The sequence below is a fragment of the Somniosus microcephalus genome, chromosome 1, assembly GCF_052327205.1.
Source record: "Somniosus microcephalus isolate GS21.2 chromosome 1, FLI_Smic_1.0, whole genome shotgun sequence".
NCBI classification, from domain to species: domain Eukaryota; kingdom Metazoa; phylum Chordata; class Chondrichthyes; order Squaliformes; family Somniosidae; genus Somniosus; species Somniosus microcephalus.
This window is the reverse complement of record NC_140987.1, coordinates 380588654-380614468: the sequence shown is the minus strand read 5'-3', so window position 1 is coordinate 380614468 and position 25815 is coordinate 380588654. Positions and strand designations below refer to the sequence as shown.

Sequence of the window (25815 nt, the reverse complement as noted above, 5' to 3'; positions counted from 1 at the left end):
CCGCAGCCAGCCAGCCTCTCAATCTGGACAGCTGTGGGTGGGAAACAGAGGTTTCAAATGCAATTTCATTAAATTCGGCTGGGCCTGCGAGAAACCCGTTCTCCCGAGTTTCCCGATCACTTCCAAGTGCCCCCCTCCCTGCCCGCCCCGCTCCCAACCCACCAAAGTATTAAAATTCAGGCCATCGTTCTTCTTGTAGTTCTGATTTAATCTAAAACTGACGTTTTATTCATTACAAAAAATAAAGGCGTTAAATGTGTACAGGTAGGTTGTTTCTGTTTACCACGTCTATAAATAATGCATTTATGATTTTGCTACACACAGTGCACAGAGGAAATATTTCCAAGTAATATACTTCATTATATTTTATCTTACTGTAACCCATTAAAAGTGAATCCATTCTGTATAACAATGTATGTTATGTAAGTGGCACATGCACTGGAACCAAATGATAGGATGTCTGCATAGCTTGATTTCTGCAGCCCCCCTATGTCCTGTGCTGGGAAGTTCCTTGGGGTTCTCCCAAGTGGCCTCCATAACTTCCATGGAAGACCAGCGGAAACCTCAGATACACCATATAAACAGGGTTTCCACCGATCTTCCCCCAAGGTTACAGCGGCGGATCGGGAGAACCCCCAAGGGAATTCCCAGCGTGGATCTCCATTGGTATTGGTGAATAAAACTGTCCTATTAACTTGATGATATTACATTAAGAAAAACAGATAAATGGGAGTGATTTTAAGCCTATCATTCCTTGTCCAGTTTGGATAGTTCTAAAATGCTGTTGTAGTTTATTACATCATTAGAACCCCTCAATGAGATTACTATCGCTAATCCATTAATTTCTGTAGTAACAGTGTAGAATTGTAGAATTTCTTACATCCCATTTCATTGTCACTTGACTTTATCTTACAGTAATATGCACTGTTTATTTTCAGCTGAGGCTATAATCATCCCTGTGCTGCAATCATTAAATTAAAAGCTTCTTTGTTGCCTGTATTTCATACAGTTTGCTTGTATTACAATGAGGAAGAAAAGCTTGAACAGTTCCACTCCATTTCTATTGTGATTGGGGTTAAGGCACTTTGTTGGGGCAATGTAAAAAGCATTTCCCCCAATCTCTAACCCCTGCTATAATTGACCTGACACAAAGTGGAAAAGTGTTCCAATTCCCAGAATCTTCACAACAACAAAAATTCACCAAAAGGATGAATATTTTGTGTCATTGTTACTCTTTTTTCCGCCAGAATCTCCTTACTTCATTCGTCCAAATGGTGGATTTTCCAGGACTAATCTCATGGTAGATCGGTTTAACGTGACGATATTTGACCTTGGCGGTGGAGAGAAAATCCGAAGTACTTGGAAGAATTATTATCCTGCAGCGCATGGCATTATTTTCATTGTTGACTCTACGGATGTGAAGCGAATGGGGGAAGCTGGAACTGTTCTGTCAGAAGTACTAAAGCATCAAAAGATGTCTGGGAAGCCTGTCCTCGTGTAAGTCCTGAAAACTGTAAGATAGTAAATTTGATAGTAGATATAGTTGGATGATTAAAGGGGCACAGGGTTGATGGCAAAGTGTTTAGCAAAGCTTCTGTTGTTTTGTTTATATGTGACTTAACTTAAGTAAACGGTATCAACATGAAAAGCCACAGTATCATTTGTGTGTGATACCATTAAAGTTTAAATGGAGGACAGTTTTTCTGGCCTGTCTCCTCCAAATACATTTTGGTTTCTCCTCCATCTCGCCATCAGCTTACAGCACACTTATATTGTCCACAAGGCCTGCTCCTTTGACTCTCCTTCCACATAAGCTCCTGACTACTAAACTCCCTTCCTAAGTCCCCTGCTTCTCCTCAGCCCCATGCACACTGATATGATTAACCTTCTCTGTTCTCTAGCAGTGATCCTACCTCTTTCAGAACTGCTATTATCAGCCCCTACCATCAAAAATCCCTGGGCGGAAAAATTTGGTTGCTTTGCGCCTTCCGTTAGTGCCCTAAGAGGGCGCTAATGGGGCGCAAAGCAACTAGCGCCTGGGCGCGGCACTGCCAACGCTTCCCGTGAAATTCAGCGGTATCTTCGGTGTTGCCCCCTGACTTACCACTGGACGCTATGTCCGACGAGGTCACGGGGGCCTACCTGCGGCCGGGGCGGCGCTAATTAAAGGCGAGGTGCCGGGCGGCCATTTTTGTTGCAGGCTGCCTGCCAGCACCTGCCCCCGTTGCCGTCCCCGGCCTCCTGAGCAGCACCCCCCTCCCCCCCCACGGAGTGCCGGCTGCGCTCCATGAGCCCGGCACTTCCCTTGAGTGCCGGGCTCTTTTGCTGGCACTCCGATCCCTGGTGGCCCAGCTGGGCCCCAGGTCATGCTGTGCTAGGCCCCTCCCTTTACGAAGGGGTGGAAAGCCTGCAGTATCGCGCTGCGGCACGTAGCGCCACAATATTCCTTCGCTGCGTCCCAAGAGGGAGGCAGGGCACTTCCAGTAGCACCCCGCTTCCCTCTTGGGGCGCTACTGATGAATTTCGGCTGCAGGGGCGCTAAAAGTAGCGCCCCGGCTAAGTTAGTGCCCCAAAGGGGGCGCAACTCAATTTTCCCCCCTGATCTCTTTACCTGTCTCTGTATTTCCAATTTTCCCATTCTTTCCAAAGTTCTGGAATGTGTTGCTTAACAACTGTGCTCTCACTTTTCCCAACACTCCCTATTCAAGACCCTTCAATTCAACTCCTGCCTTGCCCACAGCATTGAGAATGAACTGATCAAAGCCACCAATGATATCCTGTGCAATTGTGATTGTAGCTTGCTGTTTCTCTTTATACTCCTTGACCTCTCAGTTGCCTTCAATATCATGGACCTTTCCATTCTTCTGCAATGCCTCTACTCTGCATCCATGGTATTGCCTAATTCTGCCAATACCCATTGCATCAATAACATTACATCATCTCCAGTGACTTCTCTCCACAATCACCTCCCTAAGTCTCCATCCTCGGTCCCACCCTCTTCCTCATTTACATGCTAAATAAACCTTGGTAACATTATTAAGAAAACACCCAGCTCTACTTCCCTGCCTCCTCCATTACTCACAAGGCTATTGCTGCACTCCTCATCAGCTGCTTTTCTGACAGTAAGCCTGGATGAGCCAAAATTTCCTCTAATCTAACACCAGCAAAATCAATGTCATTCTGTTTGGTTCCTATCAACATATATACCGTGATTCTATCAACCTTCCCAGCTAGCACGTCAGCTGGTGTGGAACCTTGACATCTTGTTCAACTAAAAGCTAAGTTTCCTCCACCACGTCTACTCTATCACCAAGATCGCTTTCTTTTAGCACGGTCTGACTCTTCCCCAATGCTGCTGAGACCCCATTTCATGCCTTCATCATCTCTAATGTATTCCTAGTTAGCCTCCCTGCTTGCACCCTGTACAAAATGCAACTCATTCAAAACATCACAGTCTGAGTCCTCATTAGCACCAAGTCCTGCCTCCTCCATCACCCCTATCTTCTCCAAGCTCCACTGGCTTTCTGTGCCCCAGCACATTGACTTCAAGTTCCTTGTCCTCACTTTCAGATCATTGTATTGCCTTGTCCCACCCCACCTCACTGATCTCTTCCATCCATACAACTCCACATGCACCCTTCACATCTCTGATATTGTGTTACTCTGCTCCCTATGCTCCAACATTGGTGGCTGCTCTTTCAGTCACTAAACCCTGATCCTCTGGAACTCTCTCCCAGATCCTTCTATCTTGCCAGCTCTCTCCCTGCCTTCAAAAACTTACTAAAAATCCTTCTCTTTAACCATGCTTTATCCCACCACTCACTAAATGTTTTCATTCTTCCTCACTTTTTCCTTCTGCTTAGCAATGTAAAGTGCCTTAAGACGCCTCTCTATATGTGAGAAACACTATAGAAACATAAGTATTCTAGTTGTTGAAATGTAGTAAGTATACGGAATAGTAATAATTTATTCCAAGTTACATCCCTTTCCCTTTTCAATTTTGGTGTAGACGTGGATGCTGTACTGAGGTTGGGATTCAAGTAGATTGAGGTGTACTTTCAACTGGTCACTAATTTTAGTGGAAAAGCAAATATGAGAATAAAGAAGGAACATTGCTTTATACCCATGTCTACTTTTAGCTAAGATTAACAAACAAGAGGTCAGTATTCCTATTGTTTGGGCAGTGTAGAGGGAGTTTTACTTTGCTTTGCATCTAACTTATGCTTTACCTGATTTGTGGTTGTTTGATGAAACAATGGCCCAGAAATTCGTGTCGGGGGCTTCCCGCGGGTGCAAGCCCCCGGCCTACACTTACATTGCGCGCCGACAGTTGAGGCCTGGGCCTGCGTGGATTTCCTGTCTGTGGCCCGGTCCAGCTCCCGGCGCGCTGTACTTGCGTGATCCAGCGGCGTACTTAGTGCGATGCGTCGGCTGGGATCACGTGAGCACTGGGCAACCAATCGGAGGAGGGAAAAGTCCATTCATGAGTTTGACATAAGACCTGTGAAACTCATGAAAACTCCGGGCGCCCAAAACAGTACATAACCTTAAAATAATTTTTTTTTAAACATCACACTATTTAAATCAACTATAAATAACATTAAATAACCATTTAAAATAATAATTTAAATTTTTGAAAAAAATAATTTTATAAAAAATCAGAGCTAAAAATACACTTACCTTACTGTAAAGTATTTAAAAATAATAAACCTGTGGAAAAACTGTTCTAATTTTAATTAATTGACCACTTACCTTTTAAAATGAAGTCCTTACATCTGCTTTTTTAATGTGTAAAAAGTGGAGGCCTTCACGCACGGGCAAACCTGTCAAAAAAAAGGAAGTTCAACGCGCACACGCTGCCTCATACGTCGCACACGTTTCACCTCTTAACCCCTACTTTCAGGGGACCGGAAGTGCCATTTTCCCACGCATGCGCTGTGCATGCAAGAAACCGGCACTTCCATCGGGTCCACGCATGAGTACCCCGTGCGTACTCACGTGTTGGGACCCGAATTACTGGGCCAATGTATAGGGAGATTTACTCTGTATCTAATCCATGGTTAGACGCATTTTCATGAGGCGTTCATTGATTCCCACAGGAAATTCGGAGAGTTGGCTAACAAGTTCATTTTTGATGGCAAATCCAACTCCATGGATCCGGAGGTTTTCCGTTGGCTTCCCTTTCCAGTAGAATGTGCAACCCCCCTTCTCCTCCTTCAATTGACCTTCTTCTGCTAGTCAAGTTTCAGATAGGGCCGCTATATCAATGTTGCATCGTTTCAGCTCTCTGCATACGATGGCCGTCCTTCTCTCTGGTCGATCACTTGTTGCACTGTCTACTAGTGTCCGCACATTCCATGCTCCGAAGTTCAATTTTCTGTCTTTAGGACCGCATTTTGGTGACCCCTCTGGATGCGGTATTCCAGACAGGGTGTTATTGTGGCAGGCTATTTTGGGGGCACCTTTTCCAGCCCCCCTCCCTGTTCAGGATGAGCAGAGTGGATCCTAAATAGGGCTGCTCAGTCATGGATGTAGCTGCCGGGGGGCTCCCCTGCCTCGATCCAGGAGCCCGACGACTGAATCAGACACCCACCGCCTAGTGTGCCAGCTTGTGATTAGGAGCTTCCAGACCTCACAATCCTGCCCCCATCACCACTTACTGATCGCCACAGGACTTTACGCTGGCGTGTTGTAGAGGTAAATGTAGATCCCTCTGAAGGACGCCTGTGCGTGGTATCTTTTAGCGTGGGGTGGTTGGTGCACAGCCAGCCACCACACGATCCTTGACAGAAAAAGGGCCAGGGTCCAGTGGCAAGGAAAAACCGAGACGACTGGAGACCCCTCTCTGCTGCAGCCTTCTTCCGCCTTCACAGCCGTTGTGGTGCTTCTCGCAGCCCCTGAACCAAAGTGACTCAGAGTTACCACCGTCATCTGCCTGTTCCACCGTTGAGGACTTGGTATGGATCGCACTTCGTCTGGAACCTCCCCCTTGACCTTACCGCCTTGGGTGACCCTGCCAAGAGCTGTGCTCCCGACGGCATCACTCACAGGTTCATAAGTTCATGCAAGCCTCTCCACCACGACAAGGTGGCGATCCAAGGAAATCAATGAACGCCTCATGAAAATGCGTCGAACCCTATCCAACAATCAGATGGCAACAGTTGTGAGTGCTTATGCTCCCACCCTGGATTCGCTAGATGAAGTAAAGGAGATCTTCTATGCTGACCTGAATAAAACCTTGTCTGGTATCCCAAAAGATGATAAAGTCATTCTTCTTGGGGACTTCAATGCCAGGGTCGGTCGGGATTACCAACTATGGAAAGGCATCATAGGAAAAGAGGGCATCGGAAAGTCCAACTCAAACGGACTACTTCTTCTCACTAAATGTGCTGAGCACAACCTCATAATCACAAACACTTTCTTCCGACAAAAAAACAAGTACAAAACCTCCTGGAGGCACCCCCGCTCAAAATTGTGGCATCTCATTGACTATGTCATTGTACGGGCAAGGGATCGTCGTGATGTTCTGGTCACTAGGGCCATGTTCAGCACTGATGACTGCTGGACAGATCATCCTTATCCAAGCAACTATGTCCCTCAAACTAAAGCCCAAGATATGTGCTCAGAAGAAGCAGTTCCGGCCAAAATTAATGTCTTGAGGACACTACCATACAGCAGTGCTTTCAAGATTCCATCAGGCAAAGTCTTCCAAAGGAATACCCACATGACGCTGGAGAACATTGGGAACTGCTGAAAGCCACTATCCTCAACACCTCCCAGAACACATCAGGACTGGTTTGATGAGAACGACTCAGAAATTGAGCAGCTCATAGAAAGGAAAAGGAAAGCTTTTTGCGCTTGGCAAAACAACATCAGCAGCAAGGCCAAAAGAGAGGCTCATGCTAGAGTTAAGGCAGATGTCCAGCAGAGAATAAGGGAAATGAAGAACAACTGGTGGTCTCAAAAGTCCCTAGAAATACAACGTATGGCTGATACTGGGGACTCCAGAGGCTTCTTCAGTGCCACCAAGGCAGTTTTCGGACCAAGCTACCATGGCTTAAGCCCCTTACGCTCCAAGGACGGTTTTACTCTGCTCAAGGACAAGGAGGCAATTGACACAAGATGGAGGGAGCATTTTCAAGAACTGCTCAACCAACACAGTAGCGCAGATCTGGAGTCCATCAATCAATTACCGCAGAGACCAGAAAGGGAGGAAATGGGGGCACCCCCAAGCATTGTAGAAGTGCAGAATGCCATCAGGTCCATGAAAAACAAAAAAGCTGCCGGCTCAGATGGGATTCCAGCAGAAATCCTTAAAAAAGGTGGCCCTGAGCTCCTGACACACATACATGCCTTCCTCCTAAAAATATGGCAGCAGGAAGAAATTCCACAAGATCTCAGAGACGCTTTGATTGTTACTATCTTTAAAAAGGGGGGAAAGTCGGTGTGTGGTAACTACCGAGGTATCTCCCTTCTTTCTTCCACAGGAAAAGTGCTTGCCCGTGTCCTTGCTAACAGACTTTTGCCGTTATCTGAGGAGGTGCTTCCGGAGTCGCAGTGTGGTTTCTGACCATCCAGAGGAACAGCTGATATGATCTTCACAGCACGTCAATTACAGGAGAAATACCGTGAACAAAAGCAACCACTGTTCATAGCTTTCATAGACTTAACTAAAGCTTTTGACACCATCCACCGCCAGACTTTATGGCATATCTTGTCTAAGCTTGGTTGCCCCGATAAATTCATCTTAGTTCTGAGGCTGCTACATGACAACATGTCTGCAGCAGTTCTCAGCAGCAGCGGTTCTATTTCAGAGCCCTTTACAGTTGAGACAGGAGTAAAACAGGGCTGCATCGTTGCTCCAACCCTTTTTGCAGTGTTCATCTCAGTTATCCTCCATCTCATCAGCAATGATCTGGCCACCGGAATTCAAATCCTTTACCGTACTGATGGCCGACTTTTCAATCTCAACAGGCTTAAGGCCAAGAGCAAAGTCTCCATCACTACCATTATGGAGTTACAGTATGCAGATGATAACACCATCACAGCTCTTTCTGAGCATGATCTGCAAAACACCTTGAATGCTTTTTCCAGAGCCTACAAACTTCTGGGCCTCACCATGAATATAAAGAAAACCCAGGTGCTCCACCAGCCATCACCTAATCAGCTTGCAACTCCTCCCTCTATAAAGATTGATAATAACACCCTTGAAAATGTCAACACCTTTCCATATCTTGGTAGCCATTTATCCTCCAAAGCTGACATTGATTCGGAAATCCATCACCGCCTGAGTTGTGCAAGTGCAGCCTTTTCTAAACTGAGGAGGAGAGTCTTTGAAAATCATGACCTCCAAGTCCAAACTAAAATTCTTGTATACAAAGCCATCATCCTTCCCACCCTTTTATATGGAGCTGAAACCTGGACTACGTACAGTAGACATATCAAAGCCTTAGAGCAATACCACCAACGCTCTCTACGCAAAATCTTGAGGGTCAGCTGGGAGGACAAGCGTACCAACTGGAGTATACTTGAAGAGGCCAATATCTACAGCATCACTACGCTCATCATGCAGCATCAACTCCGATGGATTGGACATGTCATTCGCATGTCAGACTCACGTCTCCCAAAACAGGTTCTGTACTCCCAGTTGAAGGAAGGGCAGAGGTCTCCTGGTGGTCAAAAGAAGCGTTACAAAGATAACATCAAAGTAATCCTTAAAAAGTTCCACATCGATATTAATAACTGGGAGGAAATCGCACTGGACAGAGACAATTGGAGAAAATGCATCCACAACGGTGCCGCACTACATGAAAAGAATCTCCAGCGTGCTGCTGAGGATAAACACCAGCGCCATAAGGAGAGACAACAACTTAAGAAGACCCATACTCCAGTCACTACCAATAGTCTTATATGCCCACACTGTAGTAGAGTCTGTGGATCTCGGATTGGCTTCCACAGCCACCTGAAGACCCACAAGTAGATGACTGATGAAGGACATACCACACTCGAATTCGAGTGGTCGCCGATGATGATGATCTAAACCATGCTATAATAGAAACGACAGAATAGTGGATGCTTTCCTTTATATTTAACCCATGGTTTACCTGATGTGGCCATCCTTGATCCTAATGCTGACTGCTAAAAATAGAAAAATATTCAATTTCCCACTGAAATCCCTCAATCTTGATAAACACATAAATATAAATTGTTTAGACTTCCTGCATGTAGTTCATTTCTTGGAAACCCAGTTCATATTGATGTGTCAAAGACATTCCATGTGAATGGAAATAACCTGTGGCAATCAGCCTGGTATAGGACCTTTTACCTAATAGCTTTGCAATTTGGATCAACAATCTGTCATCTAATTGGAAAGTCAACTATCATTCAATAGTTGGAGTTAGAACTAACGGTAGCTCTGACAGCTCATCCACTTCCAGACACAACAAGCAATTATCCTCTGATACTGTGAATGTGAAACTTATGCAGCTTCTTGTATGCATGTACAAGATCTGACACTTTTTTTTTATTTGTTCATGGGATCTGGGTGTCGCTGGCAAGGCCAGCATTTATTGCCCATACCTAATTGCCCTTGAGAAGATGGTGGTGAGCTGCCTTATTGAACTGCTGTAGTCCATGTAGTGAAGGTACTCCCACAGTGCTGTTAGGGAGGGAGTTCCAGGATTTTGACCCAGCGACAATGAAGGAACGGCGATATACTTCCAAGTCAGGATGGTGTGTGACTTGGAGGAGAACTTGGAGGTGGTGGTGTTCCCATGCTGAAGATGGTTGGGCCTAGGACACTGCCGTAAGGAACTCCTGCTGCGATGTCCTGGGGCTGTAATGATTGACCTTCAACCACCACAACCATCTTCCTTTTTGCTAGGTATGACTCCAGCCAGTTGAGAGTTTTCCCCCTGATACCCATTGCCTTCAGTTTTACTAGGGCTCCTTGATGCCACACTCGGTCAAATGCTGCCTTGATGTCAAGGGCAGTCATTCTCACCTCACCTCTGGAATTCAGCTCCTTTGTCCATGTTTGGACCAAGGCTGTAATGAGGTCTGGAGCTGAGTGGTCCTGGCAGAACCCAAACTGGGCATCAGTGAGCAGGTTATTGGTGAGTAAGTACCTCTTGATAGCACTGTCGGTGACACCTTCCATCACTTTGCTGATGATTGAGTAGACTGATGGGGCGGTAATTGGCCGGATTGGATTTGTCATGTTTTTTGTGGACAGGACATTCCTGGGCAGTTTTCCACATTGTTGGATAAATGCCAGTGTTGTAGCTGTACTGGAACAGCTTGGCTAGAGGCGCGCTAGTACTGGAGCACAAGTCTTCAGCACGACAGCCGGGATGTTGTTGGGGCCCATAGCCTTTGCTGTATCTAGTGCGCACAGCCTTTTTTTGATATCACGTGGAGTGTATCGAATTGGCTGAAGACTGGCTTCTGGAGGAGGCCGAGATGGATCATCCGCTCGGCACTTCTGGCTGAAGATGGTTGCGAACGCTTCAGCCTTGTCTTTTGCACTCACATGCTGGGCTCCGCCATCATTTAGGATGGGGATATTCATGGAGCCTCCTTCTTCCATTAGTTGTTTAATGGTCCACCACCATTCATGACTGGATGTGGCAGGACTGTGGAGCTTTGATCTGACCCGTTGATTGTGGAATCGCTCCTGTAATAGGAGTCAAAATGAATCAGCAGACTTTCATTTGTGTATGCAAGCATAAGATCCCTGCAAGGTTTATTTCCAACATGTAAAGTAATAGATACTGTCAGACCATTGAAATACTCTTGTTTGCCTAAAACTTCACATATTCATATGTTTTTCTCATAGTGAATGTTTTATACTTTGCTTTTTATTTAGACTTGCGAACAAACAGGATAAAGCTGAGGCACTACCAGAGTTTGACATTATTGAGCAGATGTCCCTGGGGAAACTGGCCAATGAAAATAAATCCATCTGCCATATTGTAAGTTTCATCAAGTTTCTGTTTTGCTGAGATTCTACTCACTTTACTATCACCTCACAAATTCTATTAATGTTTTCTCCAAAAGTGTTAGGGTAGAATTTCCTTTGGATCACCCATCAGGTGCCCCTCAGGCACAGCATATCCAAGGTGCACTGCACCCATCAGAGAAGGGGAGCACACAAATTTGCTGCCCTGGGCCTTTTGTATGGCCTGGCATGTTCCGAAGGCAGGTCTGCCCCATGGCGGGGCCTAGTGCTTGAAAGCAGGGCAGGAAACAGGAGTGCAGCTGCTGACCTGAGAGGCCATGAGCATTGCTACCTTCTGGCTGCCCCCAAGACCCCTGTGGACCATCTAGTCTGCAGGGGTTCTGGCGCTAGCCCTATCACCTAGTTTCTTCAGGCACCCCTCTACTGTGGTGTCTAATGGTCCCATAAAGGAGAAGTGAGGCACTAGGTCAGGAATATCCCCTTCAGCTTCATTAGCATCATAACACTGCGCCTGCACCTACTTCTAGTGCAGGTCTGCTGACATGTGGGGTCACATGAGGACCATACGAATGACCTAATCCTATCAATCCAGGCGGGTTCAGGTCTGGTCAGATACAGGGGCCACAGGAAATTCAGCCTTACACTGTGTTATCATATGATATGGGCTAGCTTGTTATAATTAGTAACTCACAGGGCTGGATTTTTCCAACCTCGGTGGGTCCGTGGTGGGTGGCATGTGGGGACTCTGCATCTGTCTTGATCCCGGCCTCCAACAAGATTTTACATTAATAGGGCTTCTTAAGCCTGCCCTGCGAGGTTCTCGGCCAATTAATAGGAAGCGGGTCTGATGATGTCATTTGATGACGCATCATCAGCCAGTTTCCTTAAAGGGACCATGGCCAAATTGATTTTGACAGTTGTGCTGTCAGTGTTCTGCAGCATTGAGGTGCTACAAACATAGAAACATAGAAGATAGGAGCAGGAGTAGGCCATTCGGCCCCTCTAGCCTGCTCCGCCATTCAATGCGATCATGGCTGATCATCCAAGTTCAGTACCCGGTCCCTGCTTCTCCCCATACCCCTTGATCCCTTTAGCCTTAAGAAATATATCCAACTCCATCTTGAATATATTTAATGAATTGGCCTCTACTGCCTTCTGTGGTAGAGAATTCCACAGGTTCACCACTCTTTGGGTGAAGAAATTCCACCTCATTTCTGTCCTAAAAGGCCTACCCCTTATCCTTAGACTGTGACCCCTGGTTCTGGATTCCCTGACCATCGGGAACATTAACCCTGCATCTAGTCTGTCCAGTCCTGCCAGAATTTTATAAGTTTCAATGAGATCCCCTCTCATTCTTCTGAACTCCAGCGAGTACAAGCCCAATCGACCCAACCTCTCCTCATACGTCATCCCTGCCATCCCAGGTATCAGCCTGGTGAATCTTCGCTGAACTCCTTCCATGGCAAGAATACCCTTCCTCAGATAAGGCGACCAAAACTGCACACAATACTCAAGATGTGGTATCACCAAGGCTCTGTACAACTGGAGCAAGACAACCTTGTTCTTGTACTCAAACCCTCTCGCTATGAAGGCCAACATACCATTTGCCGTCTTAACCGCCTGCTACACCTGCATGCTTACCTTCAGTGACTGGTGCACAAGGACACCCAGGTCTCGTTGCACTTCCCCTTCTCCCAATCTATTGCCATTCAGATAATAATCTGCCTTCCTGTTTTTGACACCGAAGTGGATAACCTCACATTTATCCACGTTATATTGCATCTGCCATGCTTCTGCCCAATCGCCCAACCTGTCCAAATCATCCTGTAATTTCTCAGCATCCTCCTCACAGCACACACGCCCACCCAGCTTTGTGTCGTCTGCAAATTTGGAGATATTACATCTAGTTCCCTTGTCTAGATCATTAATATATATTGTGAATAGCTGGGGTCCAAGGACCGATCCCTGCGGTACCCCACTAGTCACTGCCTGCCACTCAGAAAAAGACCCGTTTATTCCAACTCTTTGCTTTCTATCTGCCAACCAGTTCTCTATCCAAGTCAATACCTTGCCCCCAATCCCATGTGCCTTAACTTTACACGCTAATCTCTTATGTGGGACCTTATCGAAAGCCTTCTGAAAGTCCAAATACACCACATCCACTGGTTCTCCCTTATCTATTTTACTAGTTACATCCTCAAAAAATTCCAGTAGATTAGTCAAGCATGATTTACCTTTTGTAAATCCATGTTGACTTTGTCCGATCCTGTCACTGTTTTCCAAGTGCTCTGCTATTACATCTTTTATAATGGACTCTAGCATTTTCCCCACTACCAATGTCAGGCTTACCGGTCTGTAATTCCCCGTTTTCTCTCTACCACCTTTTTTGAATAGTGGGGTAACATTAGCTACCCTCCAATCCATGGGTACTGTTCCAGATTCCATCAAATGTTGGAAGATGATCAGCAATGCATCTACTATTTCTAGGGCTACTTCCTTAAGTACCCTAGGATGTAGATTATCAGGCCCTGGGGATTTATCGGCCTTCAATCCCATCAATTTCCCTAACACCATTTCCCTACAAATACTGATTTCTTTCAGTTCCTCCCTTTCATCAGACCCTATGTTCCCCAACATTTCCAGGAGGTTATTTGTGTCCTCCTTTGTGAAGACAGAACCAAAATATGTATTTAATTGGTCAGCCATTTCTTTGTTCCCCATTATAAATTCCCCTGATTCTGACTGCAAGGGACCTATGCTTAACTTCACCAATCTTTTTCTCTTCACATATCTATAGAAGCTTTTACAGTCAGTTTTTATGTTCCCTGAAAGCTTACTCTCATATTCTATTTTCCCTTTCTTAATTAACCCCTTTGTCCTCCTTTGTTGAATCCTAAACACTGTCAAGCACTGCACAAAGGTGCACGGCTGCACTCAGGCTCTCCCATGACTCCCTCCACATGCTTATGGAGAGAGTCACAGCACACAGGGAGATTCTCTTCCCTTCCAATGGGCAGAAGAGACCTCCCCAGGAGACCAACGCAGCCCGTTTGCACATTGCACAGGAGGGCACAAGCAGAGATGTCATCAGGAGGACCTGGCTGCAGTGGCGCAAACCTTTTAATGATCTCAGTAGATCACGAAATGTTACTGCAAAGCCACACTCAACTACATCCTGCTGTGCCACTCATCACATCCCCATCACTCTGCCTTCCCTACCCTACTCCTGCACATCCTTACTCACACCAACTTACCTTACACCTCCACCCATCCCTCTCTATCTACATTATCACTTCCCCATCTCACTAGCCACTCCTCACACTCACCCTCATCCTTGTCCAATCATACCAACTAACAACACACAAGGGTAGACACTTGGATGTTTTATGCAATGTTCATGTAAAGTTTCTGTTAATTTGCTCTCAAACATTGAAATCTTTATTTTCAACACTTTGCCTTCTTGGACAGATCTGTGTGCACCTTTGGAAGTGGCTTAGGGAGTAGCAGTAAATGGTGAAACATAACGGTATTCCCCCCAGTGGTGATGAGTGTGAAAGGAATGACTTGGGCATTGTAGGGCTGCTTTATGGTGTTGGTGTGGGGTGGTCCCAACCTGGCACATCATGTGGCAGCCAGGGTGTACAGCAACAAGTGAAGTAAATCTGGCCATGGTGAGGCCATCCCTGGCCTCCCGGGCAGCAATGTGCTCGGGTGCTGATGCCCTGTGTCCTGTGCAGCACCAGGTGATTGCGGAGAAGGTTGGTGCTGTTGTTGGTGCTGCTGGTGTGCCTGGTGATGTTGGGGCTGATCTTGGTGGAATTCTGAGGACCAAGGTGAGATTTTTTCAAGGGCACCGATGCTGATGGAATAGCTGGCAGGTGAGGTTGAGATGACAGAAGTGATCTGTCAATGGTTAAAGAGGTTGCTTCAAGGAGGTGACACAGGATAGAGAGTTTACTCCAAACACTTCAAAAGTCCATAAAGCTGAAAAGTGTATTCCAAATCATGAAGGCTCCAGCCTCTAATATTGGAAATTGAACAGCTGTGAAATGGTAGCTTTTATACCACTTTTGCAGCTGTCACCTATTCACAGCAATGGAGAGTCATTGAGAACACGACACACTTACCTGATGTGATCCCCGAGCGCCGGGAACCTCGTAAAAAACATGGAAAAATCATTAGGACCTGGTAAAATGCTGCTTAAATACCTTTAAGCAGCTTCTTAAGTTTCTCAATTGCCTGACCCGCCATTTAGTGCCGGGTCTGCAAACCACAGGCAGAGCCGGCACTTGGGAAATTAACAAGGAGGCGGGTTCAGAGCGGACTTCCGCCCCACTGTCAATCACTGCCATTTTGACAGCAGACCCGCCTCCAAACTCGCACTCGCAGCGCCGGTAAGATTCTGGCCATGGTGTGCTGTTTTATATTTTTACACTCACCCAAAAACGTTTCATAGCATCTCACCAGAGAACCACTCCACATTATCCACATCATTTTAGTTCCCATTTAAGATTACAAATTGCATCTAACTCTTATTATCGCTATTGCCTAAAATGTGGTATAAACTGAATACATGTTCAAGAATCATGGATTGCTGTTGTCCATTTATCAGGTTAGTCAATGTATCTCATCATCTTATATCCTCTATACACATTAGAAAACTGGGAATGCAAAAAGTAACAAAACCACTAATAATAAAGAACCTCAAGGTTACTATAAACTTAATAAGTTGTTCTTAAATATGGATCTCTTCCAATGCCAATATAATAAATCTTTCATTTCAAAATGACACTTCAACCAGCCCAATGCAGTTAGCACAGTACAAATCCAATCTCCAAGGCAGAAAAAATAATTCTCAGCGAATACCATGAAATTAATTATTTACAGTGTACATACCTACGTTTGCATTGACATGATTTATTGGTTCTATGACTTGTAGGACAATTCATGATTTGCTTGCCTTCTTTCCCTGTAACCCTTGTGTATTCAGCTGCTCACTCAGATGGGTTTGGTTCGCATTCTTCTCATTACAGCCGCATGCCAGAGGGGGCAAAACTTGCAAAGACCGCAGCCCAGGTTTAAATATATAGGATGTTCTGGTGGCATTTGTGCTTGAGGGCACTAGGCTGCGAAGGGGGATATCTCATGTGTTTTTCTTCTGTTGTGTCATCTGGGAGAAAGATGCTCAGGGAGACCAGGGAGAGGAGTGCCACCCCAGGCCGTTCTTGTTAATAGATTGTTTCAGCAGGGCATTGGCAGAGTCCGAGGAAAAAGCTATCCACCGTAACAATGAAGGATGCAAAGAGGATGTAAGGCAGAATTTAAAACAAAATTATGAAGATAAAGAATAGGAAGTCATTTTTACAGACAAAAGCTACAACATAACACACAGGGAACTCCTTTCAATTATGGGTATGGCCTGTTTGTGAAGTAGAACTTGCAACAGCTTGGTGTTTGTTGTTCTGATGGTGAGCTCTCACCCAACATCAAACTATTGTACCAAACCACAATTATATGAATTCTCAGTGACTGTAAAAATTTTTAAGGAACCATGCTCGGCTACTTTGGACTACGCCGAAAAGAAACTAGACAAGACCATTTTGAAAGGGCTGCGGTGGCTCCTGCGTGCTATCGCCAAGGACTACACCGATCTGTGCACACGAGTGCTCCATGATGGCATGACACCAAAGAGCAAAGAACAGGAAAAGCCAGAGGGAGCACAGCCAATACGCAGGATGAAAGTTGAAAGGTAAAAATATTTGCGTCAGCTGTGGCTCAGTGGGTAGCGCTCTCTTGCCTCCGAGTCGGAGGGTTGTGGGTTCAATCCACTCCAGAGACTTGAACACATCAGTTAGGCTGACACATCAGTGCAGCGCTGAGGGAGTGCTGCACAGTCGGAGGTGCCGCCTTTCCGATGAGATGTTAAACCGAGATCCTGTGTGCTCTTTTGGATGGATATAAAAGATCCCATGGCTCTATTCAAAGAAGAGGAAGGGAGTTCTCCTGGTCTCCTGGCTAACATTGATCCCTCAACCAACGTCTAAAAAAACCACAAATGATCTGGTCATTTATTTCATTTCAGTTTGTGGGACCTTGCTATGCACAAACTAGCTGCTGCATTTCCTATGTTACAACAGTGACTATATTTAAAAGTCTTTATTGGCTGTAAAGCTTTTGGGACGTCCTGAGGTCAAGAAAGGTGTTATATAAATGCAAGTTCTTTATTCTTTCTTTCTATCTGAGAAAAAGCCATCAAGATTGAATATTCCCACCGACTCTGCACAGTCTCCCTCCCCACACACAACAATAACTTGCATTTATACAGCACCTTTAATGTAGTTGATTAACATCACAAGGCGTTTCACAGAAGGGAAATGGATTTCAAGCTGTAATATAAAGGTTAGGGGTGGTGACTGGAAACATGGTGAAAGAAGTTGGTTTTGAGGAGGCTTTTGAAGGTGGGGAGAGAGGTAGCAAGCAAAGGGATTCATGGAGGGAGTTCCTGAGAGCAGAGCGCAGATGGCTGAAGGTACTACCATTGCTGTTAGAACAAAGGTTGGAGAAAGTCCTAGCTCACCCATGATTTAATAATGGTTCAGCATTTTGACAGCATAGTGGTGGCTATAAAATCCAGGGTGGTGCCAGAGGGGATGGCTGGGTGTAATCAGACCAACTGTGCAAGCTGCAACCATGTCCTAAGGTGACTTCATGGGGCCAGAAAGAGAAGTTATTGCTAGAAATAAGTTGCCTAGGTTGGAATATGTAGGAGTGGAACCAAGCGAGGATGGATTCACAGAGGTGGACCACGGAGGGACGTGCTAGTGGATGATGGACTGATCAACATTTCCCACAGCATGGAGACGGTGAGGAGTACAAAAAGGGATAGTGGGTCTTCGTCACAGTCATTGTGGATCTCGGTGATAACCAGCACGGTCTTGGTGCCGTGGGTGGAAGACCAGCTAAAGGGACTCGAGGAGGAGTAATGATTACATGTTCAAGGACCTTAGACAGTAAAAGGGGGTTAGAGAGGGGGCAATAACTGGAGAGGGTGGAAAAGTTGAGGGTGGACATTTTGAGGAGCAAGGTGAGAACAGCAGTTTTGAAGGGGAGAGCAAGAGTTTCTGTGCAAAAGTTGCTATTAACGAATAGAAACATAGGACCGGGCCATTTAGCCCCTCGAGCCTGTACCGCCATTCAATTAGATCATGGCTGACCTATGACCTAGCTCCCTATACCCGCCTTTGCCCCATAGCCCTTAAAATCTATCAATCTCAGATTTAAAATTAACAATTGACCCAGCATCAATTGCTGTTTGCAGAAGAGAGTTCGAAACTTCTACCACCCTTTGTGTGTAGAAGTGTTTCCTAACCTGACTCCTGAAATGCCTGGCTCTAATTTTTAGACTATGCCCCCCTAGTCCTAGACTCCCCAACCAGCAGAATAACCAGAAACTGGGGAGGAATAGGTATTGAGTGTTGTAATAGTTCTTTAAAACTCATAAACCTCCTGCTCTTTTAAGATAATTAAGGCTGGGAAAAGTCAATAAGATGTGGATTCTGTTCCAGCCAGTGCTCTTCCTGGACAGAGTGGTTAGACAACCCCATCTAGTGGTCAGCACTCTAAGCAGGTCTCCATGTCACTGAGGTGCAGTTAAGAAAATGGATGAAGGATTGCCAAATGGCTCAATAAATACTTTATTTGGATGGATAACAAATTTTATTTTGCCCCATATTATATTAATGACCAATAATGAGAATAGTCTAACTATTGTCTTGAACTAGCTTTACCAGGGATGTCAGTCCTATACTGTGCAGTAAAAACCTTGGTTAACGGGCTATTGTTAGCTATTGACTTCGTGGGCCGTATATTCCGATCCCTATGGGTGTGTACGCGCTGTGTACACACCCGTAGGGACATCGGGAATGCTGGTTTCAGGCATGCCAAGCGCATGCGCTGAAAACTGTCTTTTCCGACCTGTCAAGAATGCTCTTGACAGACAAGACGCCTGCCCTGGAGAAGGGCCTCTGCGGGCGGATAGTTCCGCTTTCTGGAGAACCTCCGCCTGCAGAAAACCCTTAGAAATCTTACAACTGGTTTCACTCATTTATCATTTAAAAATACTTTAAAAAAGGTAAGTTTATTTTTAGCCCCGTAAAAAACTTTAATTATTTTTTTCAAAAAATTTAATTTTTGTTTAAAATATTTAATTTATTTTAATTTCAACGAATTTTAAAAATGTGATTTTAAAAACAATATTTAATGTTTTAATGTGTTTTTGGGGTGATCTCCATTCATATATTTGACAGGTCTATCTGTCAAGTGTATGAAGGGAGATTCCCTTCTTTGATTGGCTCCCCATGGCCCACGTGATCCCAGGGACGCTTGCGAACCGCATGGGCCTCTGGGATACGTGGGCCCTGCGCATTTCGAGTTTGGAGAGGCCCAGGAGCGGAAGTGTCCGGACCTCGGGAGCCCCCAGGTGAGTCCGTAGATTTTTTCCAGATCGGAGGCCTCCGCACGCAGAAAGCCTCCGATCAGAAAATACGGCCCTATGTGACACAAAAGTATGGGTTCTAGGAATTGAGGATGGCTTTTTTTTCTAATCTTATTGTATCATGACTTTTCCTCAGACAGACAATCCACTCCTCGACCCCAAAAAGATGCTATTCTGTAATCTGCCACTAGGAGGTGTATAAAAAGACTCCTGAAAGGGGTGACTACAATTTGTCCTCCATCCCTGTGGGGCAAGCAGCTGCTCGTTCATTGGCACTTCATTGTAGTAACCGCAGCTGAAATTAGAACTTCTGTAAAGCGAGCGTGTGGCGGATAGATTTGCCAACTCTGATTGGACGTATTCCTGGAAGTTTCATCACATGACTTCCTGCCCGGCTCAGTCAAACAGCCTGTCTTTCCATCTCCAATATTTTTATAACTAACAAACAAAACTGTACAAAAAAAAGTGATAAAAATACACAATTCTTTTAATGCCCCTATGTTTTTTTTCTAGGTTAGTCGAAGCAGTGTCCAGAAGATTAATGTTTAATTCCTGGAGACTCCGGGACAATCCTGGAGTATTGGCAACCCTAGTGGAGGATCATGTTCTACCATTGCATGATGTACTGTGCACTGCACGCTAAAGTTCAGAGTTGCTTTTAAAGAATACTTAGCATAAGGTCACATTGTCCAGAATATGTTGAAAACCTTAGTTATAAACATAAATTTATTCTCTGGTCATTTGCTTGTCATTTCTGAGACCAGGCACGAAAGCATAACTCATGCTGGCAGCCTCATACTCAGCATCCAGCCATGAAGGTTAGCTGCTGGATCTGTGAGTAAATGCACTGTGTGGTATGATACTAAAACCATACAGACTAGCAGGATCCCAGGTTCAGTCCCTGCTCTATGTTGAGATAACTGATCTCAGCCGAAGCAACAGTGGGGGTGCTATTATTGACCTCAGTGTCCCTATGCTGTTTTCAGTGAGGAAAGAGTTCAGTCAAAATGACATTATGGAAAAATAGTCCAACAGCACTCATTTTCCAGGTTCACACATAAAGTAGGCCACTTGAGGTACTGGAGGGGCACTGGAATCAGTGGGATCATACTGAACATCAGTCGCTACATTCAGAAGAGAGAGAAAATTGGGGGGGGCGTGAAGAAATAAGTTTCTTTTGCATAGAGTAGTTATAGAGAGGGGTTGTATTTGGCAAGTACTCAATGACAGCCCCAGCAAGCAGAGATGAGAGTTCCAGTCTCTAAATCCTGGGTTGACATCCAGTGAGGTACTTGTGCCTAATGGGGTAGAGTTGCAACCCCCCCTCCCCACCCATTGTATTGGTCCTCCTGGTAGTGGGTTGTGAGTCAGGCTAACGACCTGTCCACATAAAAACAGGGTCTTTATTATGAAACAACCCAGAGCGCAATCAACTGGATGTAAAAGCAGTGGAAGAAATGGTTTTCCTCATGTGCTGCTTGGTGCGGAAGAGAAAAGCAGAAGAAGAGACTGAATGATAAACCCATCACATGATTTTATCCGGGGGCAGTCATTTAATTGTGCAGAGACATTCTGTGTAAGAACTTAATATGGTGTCTAATTCAGAACACTTATCAGCTTGGGTTATGCTCCTGGCTTTGAGGAACATTTTGCAGAATATCCAGTAAGACATTGAGGCCTAGAAATTAGCTATAGCCCCGCCAGCTCGCTGGCGGCCAGAATTTACCGCTGGGCGCGAAGCCACTCGCGCCCAGCCGATATTCAGTTTCAGCGCCCAAAGTCGAGGACGGCCGCTGTTCAAGGGTGTGGCCGCCCCCGCTTGGGGCGCTGAAACTGAATATCGGCGCGCTAGTGGCCGCAGCGCCACCCGCAGCGGAGCGGCAGGCTGCGGTACTGCAGGCCTTCCTCCCTCTCTTAAGGAGGAGGTGCCTGCAGCAGCCGGAGCCCTGATCGCGAGTGCCGGCAAAAGAGCCCGGCACAACGGAGAAGTGCCGGGCTCCCGGAAACCAGCCGGCAATGCCGCGGGGGGGGGGGGGGGTGGGTGGAGGAGGCCGGGGAAGGAGGTGCGGGCAGGCGGCCGCCGAAAAAGCGGCCGGCCGCACCTCCACCTTAAAGCGCCCCACTAAGGCTGCTGTACAGACCCGGTCTCCGAATGTTATTAGCGGCCGCCACGGAAGAGGCGGCCACTACTGAAGATGGGGGTCGGGCCGGTGTCGGGGCGGTACCGGGGCGCTGCGCACACCGATGACGTCATCGGTGGCGGCGCAGCGCTAACGGCTACCGCCGCAATTAGCACGTCAATGAAGTTTGCCCGAAGTTTGCAGACTGGCGCAGAAGCCCTCTTTGGGCGGTAACTGGGCGCAAAGCCCACTGAATTTCTAGGCCTGACTCTTTTATTTCACAGGAAGAGACAGACCAGAGTTGGATTGGAGAAGCAAAAGATGGAACATCTTAAAGACCTTGAAGCCACACCTCACACAAAGATCAACCCTTTTAAGCGTATAAATAATGTCATCAATGCTCAGGTATGAAGATAAAGGTAGATTATCAGCTAAGTGCTGCACTGCAGGGTTTAGGTTTTTCACGTAGCACATTGGTTAATATATTAACATAATAATGTTTATGTAAAATTCCTTCGTATGCTATTTTAATGCAATAGTTAACCAGTTTACATACAATGTACAGAAACGGGCCATTCAGCACAACAGGTCCGTGTCGGTGCTTATGCTCCACACGAGCCTCCTCCCAGCCCTCTTCAACTAACCCTATCCATAACTTTCTATTCCTTTCTCTCTCAAGTGTTTATCTAGATTCCCCTTAATTCACCTCTACTACCCCTGTGGTAGCGCGTTCCACATTCTAACCACTCTCTGAATTCCCTATTGGAGTTATTAGTGACTATCTTATATTTATGGCATAAAAACAGAAAATGCTGGAGAAACTCAGCAGGTCAGGCAGCATCTGTGAAGAGAAAAACAGAGTTAACGTTTCAGGTCGATGACCTTTTGTCAGAGTTTTAATCTCCCCAACAATCATTGGATCATACACCACAGAAGGAGGCCATTTGGCCCATCATGCCTGTGCTGGCTCTCTGAAAGAGCTATTCAATTAGTCCCACTCCCCTGTTCTTTCCCCATAGTCCTGAAAATATTCCCCTTCAAGTGTTTATCGAATTCCCTTTTGAAAGTTATTATTGAATCTGCTTCCATCAACCTTTCAGACGGTGCATTCTAGATCATAACAACTTGCTGCGTAAAAAAAGTCTCCTCATCCTGCCTCTGGTTCTTTTACCAAGTGGAAATATCTACTCTACAACCCTTTCAGAATCTTAAAGACTTCTATCAGGTCACCCCTCAGGGGCATTAAAAATTGCACATAGGAGTATTTGTGCAAGTGTGGTTGATGGTGAGTTGAATAATGAGGTGACACACGGGTGCTACTGAACATTTTTGTATTTTGTTCCCAAAATCTCAAGGTAGATACGGATGAGGAAACCCACATGGCCCATCGTAGCTCCTCCATCCAGAAAGGTCTTACAGTCACTCCATCACAGCATCCAACTGTTACAAATGATTCCAAGGTTTTCATCTCAACTGCCTTACCTAGATGTCGATTCCATCTATTGATTGCTGTGTGAAGAAGAACCTCCTAACCAGTTTGAACCTGTGCCTCCTTGTTCTACTGTCATGGTTTTGGAATAGTGTTCCATGTTTATATTTTTATACCATTTGCTATCTTCTATAATGTCACATCTCAGTCACCTCCTTTCAAAGCTGAAAAATTCAGGTTTCTTCAGTCTTTCCTCAGAACTCAGTCATCTGATGGTCAGGATCAGCCTGTCTGGCTATTTTCTATAGCATCTCCAAGACTTGAACGTCCTCTATATAACAGCCTTATCATCACTTATTCCCCAGGTATTCTTAGAGATGATTGGGTGAATGAATGTCTTATATCCAGAAACTTGTGGCAGTAATCAATACCTATTTCCAAAGGTTAAATTTGCAATCTCTCAGCGTAAATGGAAGCTTATGTTTTATTGCAAACTTATTCTGTTGTAAACTTAATACTTATATTGTGTGAGGCATTTTTACGCTATGTATCAGGAATGCACTGCCTGGAAGGGTGGTGGAAGCAGATCCAATAGTGACTTTCAAAATGGATTTGGATATATACTTGAAAAGGAAAAATTTGCAGGGATATGTGGAAAGAGCAGGGCAATGAGACTAATTGAATAGCTCTTCAAAGAGGCAGCCCAGGCATGATGGGCTGAATAGCCTCCTTCTGTGCTGTATGATTCTGTGATATTCGCCATTAGGATTCCTTACAGAAATTACACAGTTACATACTAGTACACTGGGTTGCAGCTTCGCTCTTGTGCTTCCATCAATCTGTTGAAAGGAGGTGCAGAGTGAAAAGCAAGTGCTTTCCTTTGGGAAGGGAGAAAAATCAGTAGCGCAAGATTCCATTCTTGCACATTTTCTGACAGGCAATTAGGGTGACAATGGGATTAAGGATTGGGAGGAGGCTGCCCATCCATTGCAAGAGCTGATCTATGTTATGGGATATAGGGGGACCTCAAAAAGTGAGAAAATGTAAAATTTGCCAAAAATTAAAAAAGTCTGATGTTTATAATTTTCTGATATGAGGGTTTATTTTTACTTCAGGTGATGGTGATATTTTTGCAAGTCCCTTTGATGATAAATTCATTGGATGGGGTACAGTGATGCCACTCACATTCAGCTCTCAGCTGGACACTAAGAGGGATATATTCCACTGCTGAGGCCACAGTGAATGTGCATCACACTGTGAAATTGTAATTCTGAATAATTCTCCATTTTTATTGTAAACAGAATGAAGAAAAAATCAAGAACGCATTTGTCACTAAGAAGAGAAAGAAGAAACTCAAGTTTGGTGGAAGCAATCTGAGTTTGGCTGGAACCAGTGGATTACCTGGTGGAAGCAATTCCCCCTCAGACATGAGTATCAATACACTTGTATCCTACAAAGGGAGGAGTGAGAGAGGTGAAGGAAGTGCCCCATGGCTTACTCAGCTGGACAATTCTCACCAAGCAGAAAAGAACACACTGATGCCAAGCTCTGCGAACGCAGAAGCCAACACAGGTATAATAGGAATCTAGAGAAAAAGGCCTTTTATAAAACAGGAGTATGACTCTCCCTCTGTTATGTGAAATCCTACGTAATGGCGCCGGGTTCACTACATTAAAATTTTATAAAATTTTTCAAACTTGAAGAAGCTTGGTCCTGAGAAATTCTATACAATGGGAGGAACTGGGAAGTGGTTTGCTCCTTCGGAATTTTCCAGAATGGACAGTAAATTGATCAGTTGGAAATCAGTTGGTAATAACTTAATCAATTGGGAAGATTTGAATTTATGTAGAATTTTATTGTGTCTCTCAGAAGCATTTCAAACAGGACTGTTACGTTGGCAAATACAGAGCAGCCATTTTGCACTCTGCAAGTGTACTGGCCGCGCTAGACGTGCTCCTATCTAGCTATCCAGCAAGTTAAACACTCATTCATAATAATTCCTCGTGAAGCCATTTCGCTGTTTGAAGCTTTACTTGAACAAATTTGTGAAACTGTAAACAAAGACAAAGTATGTTTTGTACATAAACTGAGTATGATACATTCGATATTACATAAGATATAAACATATTTACAACAGTAGAATAGACTAATTGTATAACTAACTAACATTTGAACTAACTTCTGTAACTATTAAATATTAACCTTTTACAAACATAGTATTATCAAAATATTACTCTGACAACATTGCTATTATGCTAAGAACTAAAGATACTCACAAATATTGCGTTTGGCCTAACATATGAAGTCAGATTACACTGGATTGAATCCCTCATGGAATTCTCCATTACTTAAGTCAGGTTCTTCCTGGTAAAACTGCTTCCTGGGGTCAACAGGAAGAAAGGTAAGCAGGTCAAATGACCTCTCACAGGAAGAAAAGTCAGATGACCTTTCCAGCATACAAACTGTTAACACAATAACCGCCACCAGAGGGTGCTATCTACACACATAAAATGTTCAGAATGTCCATCGGTCCAGAACAGCAAGATTCCACAAACAGCATCGAGACGAATGACCAGTTACTCTGTTTTTGCTGGTGTTGGTTAAGGGAAGAATCTTTTTTCCAGGATACAAAAAGAACTCCCTACTCTTCTTTAAATAGTGCCACGTGATCTTTAACATTTTGACCCAAAATAGTTTCTGCTCACTTCTGACTCACTGAATTTATTGAAGCATTTTCTGTATAGCCCTCAATTCTATATGTTGCAACATTCTATTTGAAGATCACTTCCATTTGCTTATACCTTTAACATTC

At 44.9% G+C, this 25815-nt stretch overlaps 1 protein-coding gene across 2 annotated transcripts in view; it reads left to right on the top strand.

Moving 5' to 3' along the window:
- LOC147125024 (ADP-ribosylation factor-like protein 13B) overlaps positions 1-25815 on the top strand; it is a 63031-nt gene that overhangs the window by 13972 nt on the left and 23244 nt on the right. For both annotated transcript variants that reach the window (XM_085996173.1, XM_085996170.1), the window contains exons 4-8: positions 1248-1497; positions 10868-10973; positions 16507-16709; positions 21859-21979; positions 24305-24575. In XM_085996173.1, coding sequence (XP_085852299.1) covers positions 1248-1497; positions 10868-10973; positions 16507-16709; positions 21859-21979; positions 24305-24575 — 951 coding nt within the window. The remainder of the gene's footprint in view (positions 1-1247; positions 1498-10867; positions 10974-16506; positions 16710-21858; positions 21980-24304; positions 24576-25815) is intronic.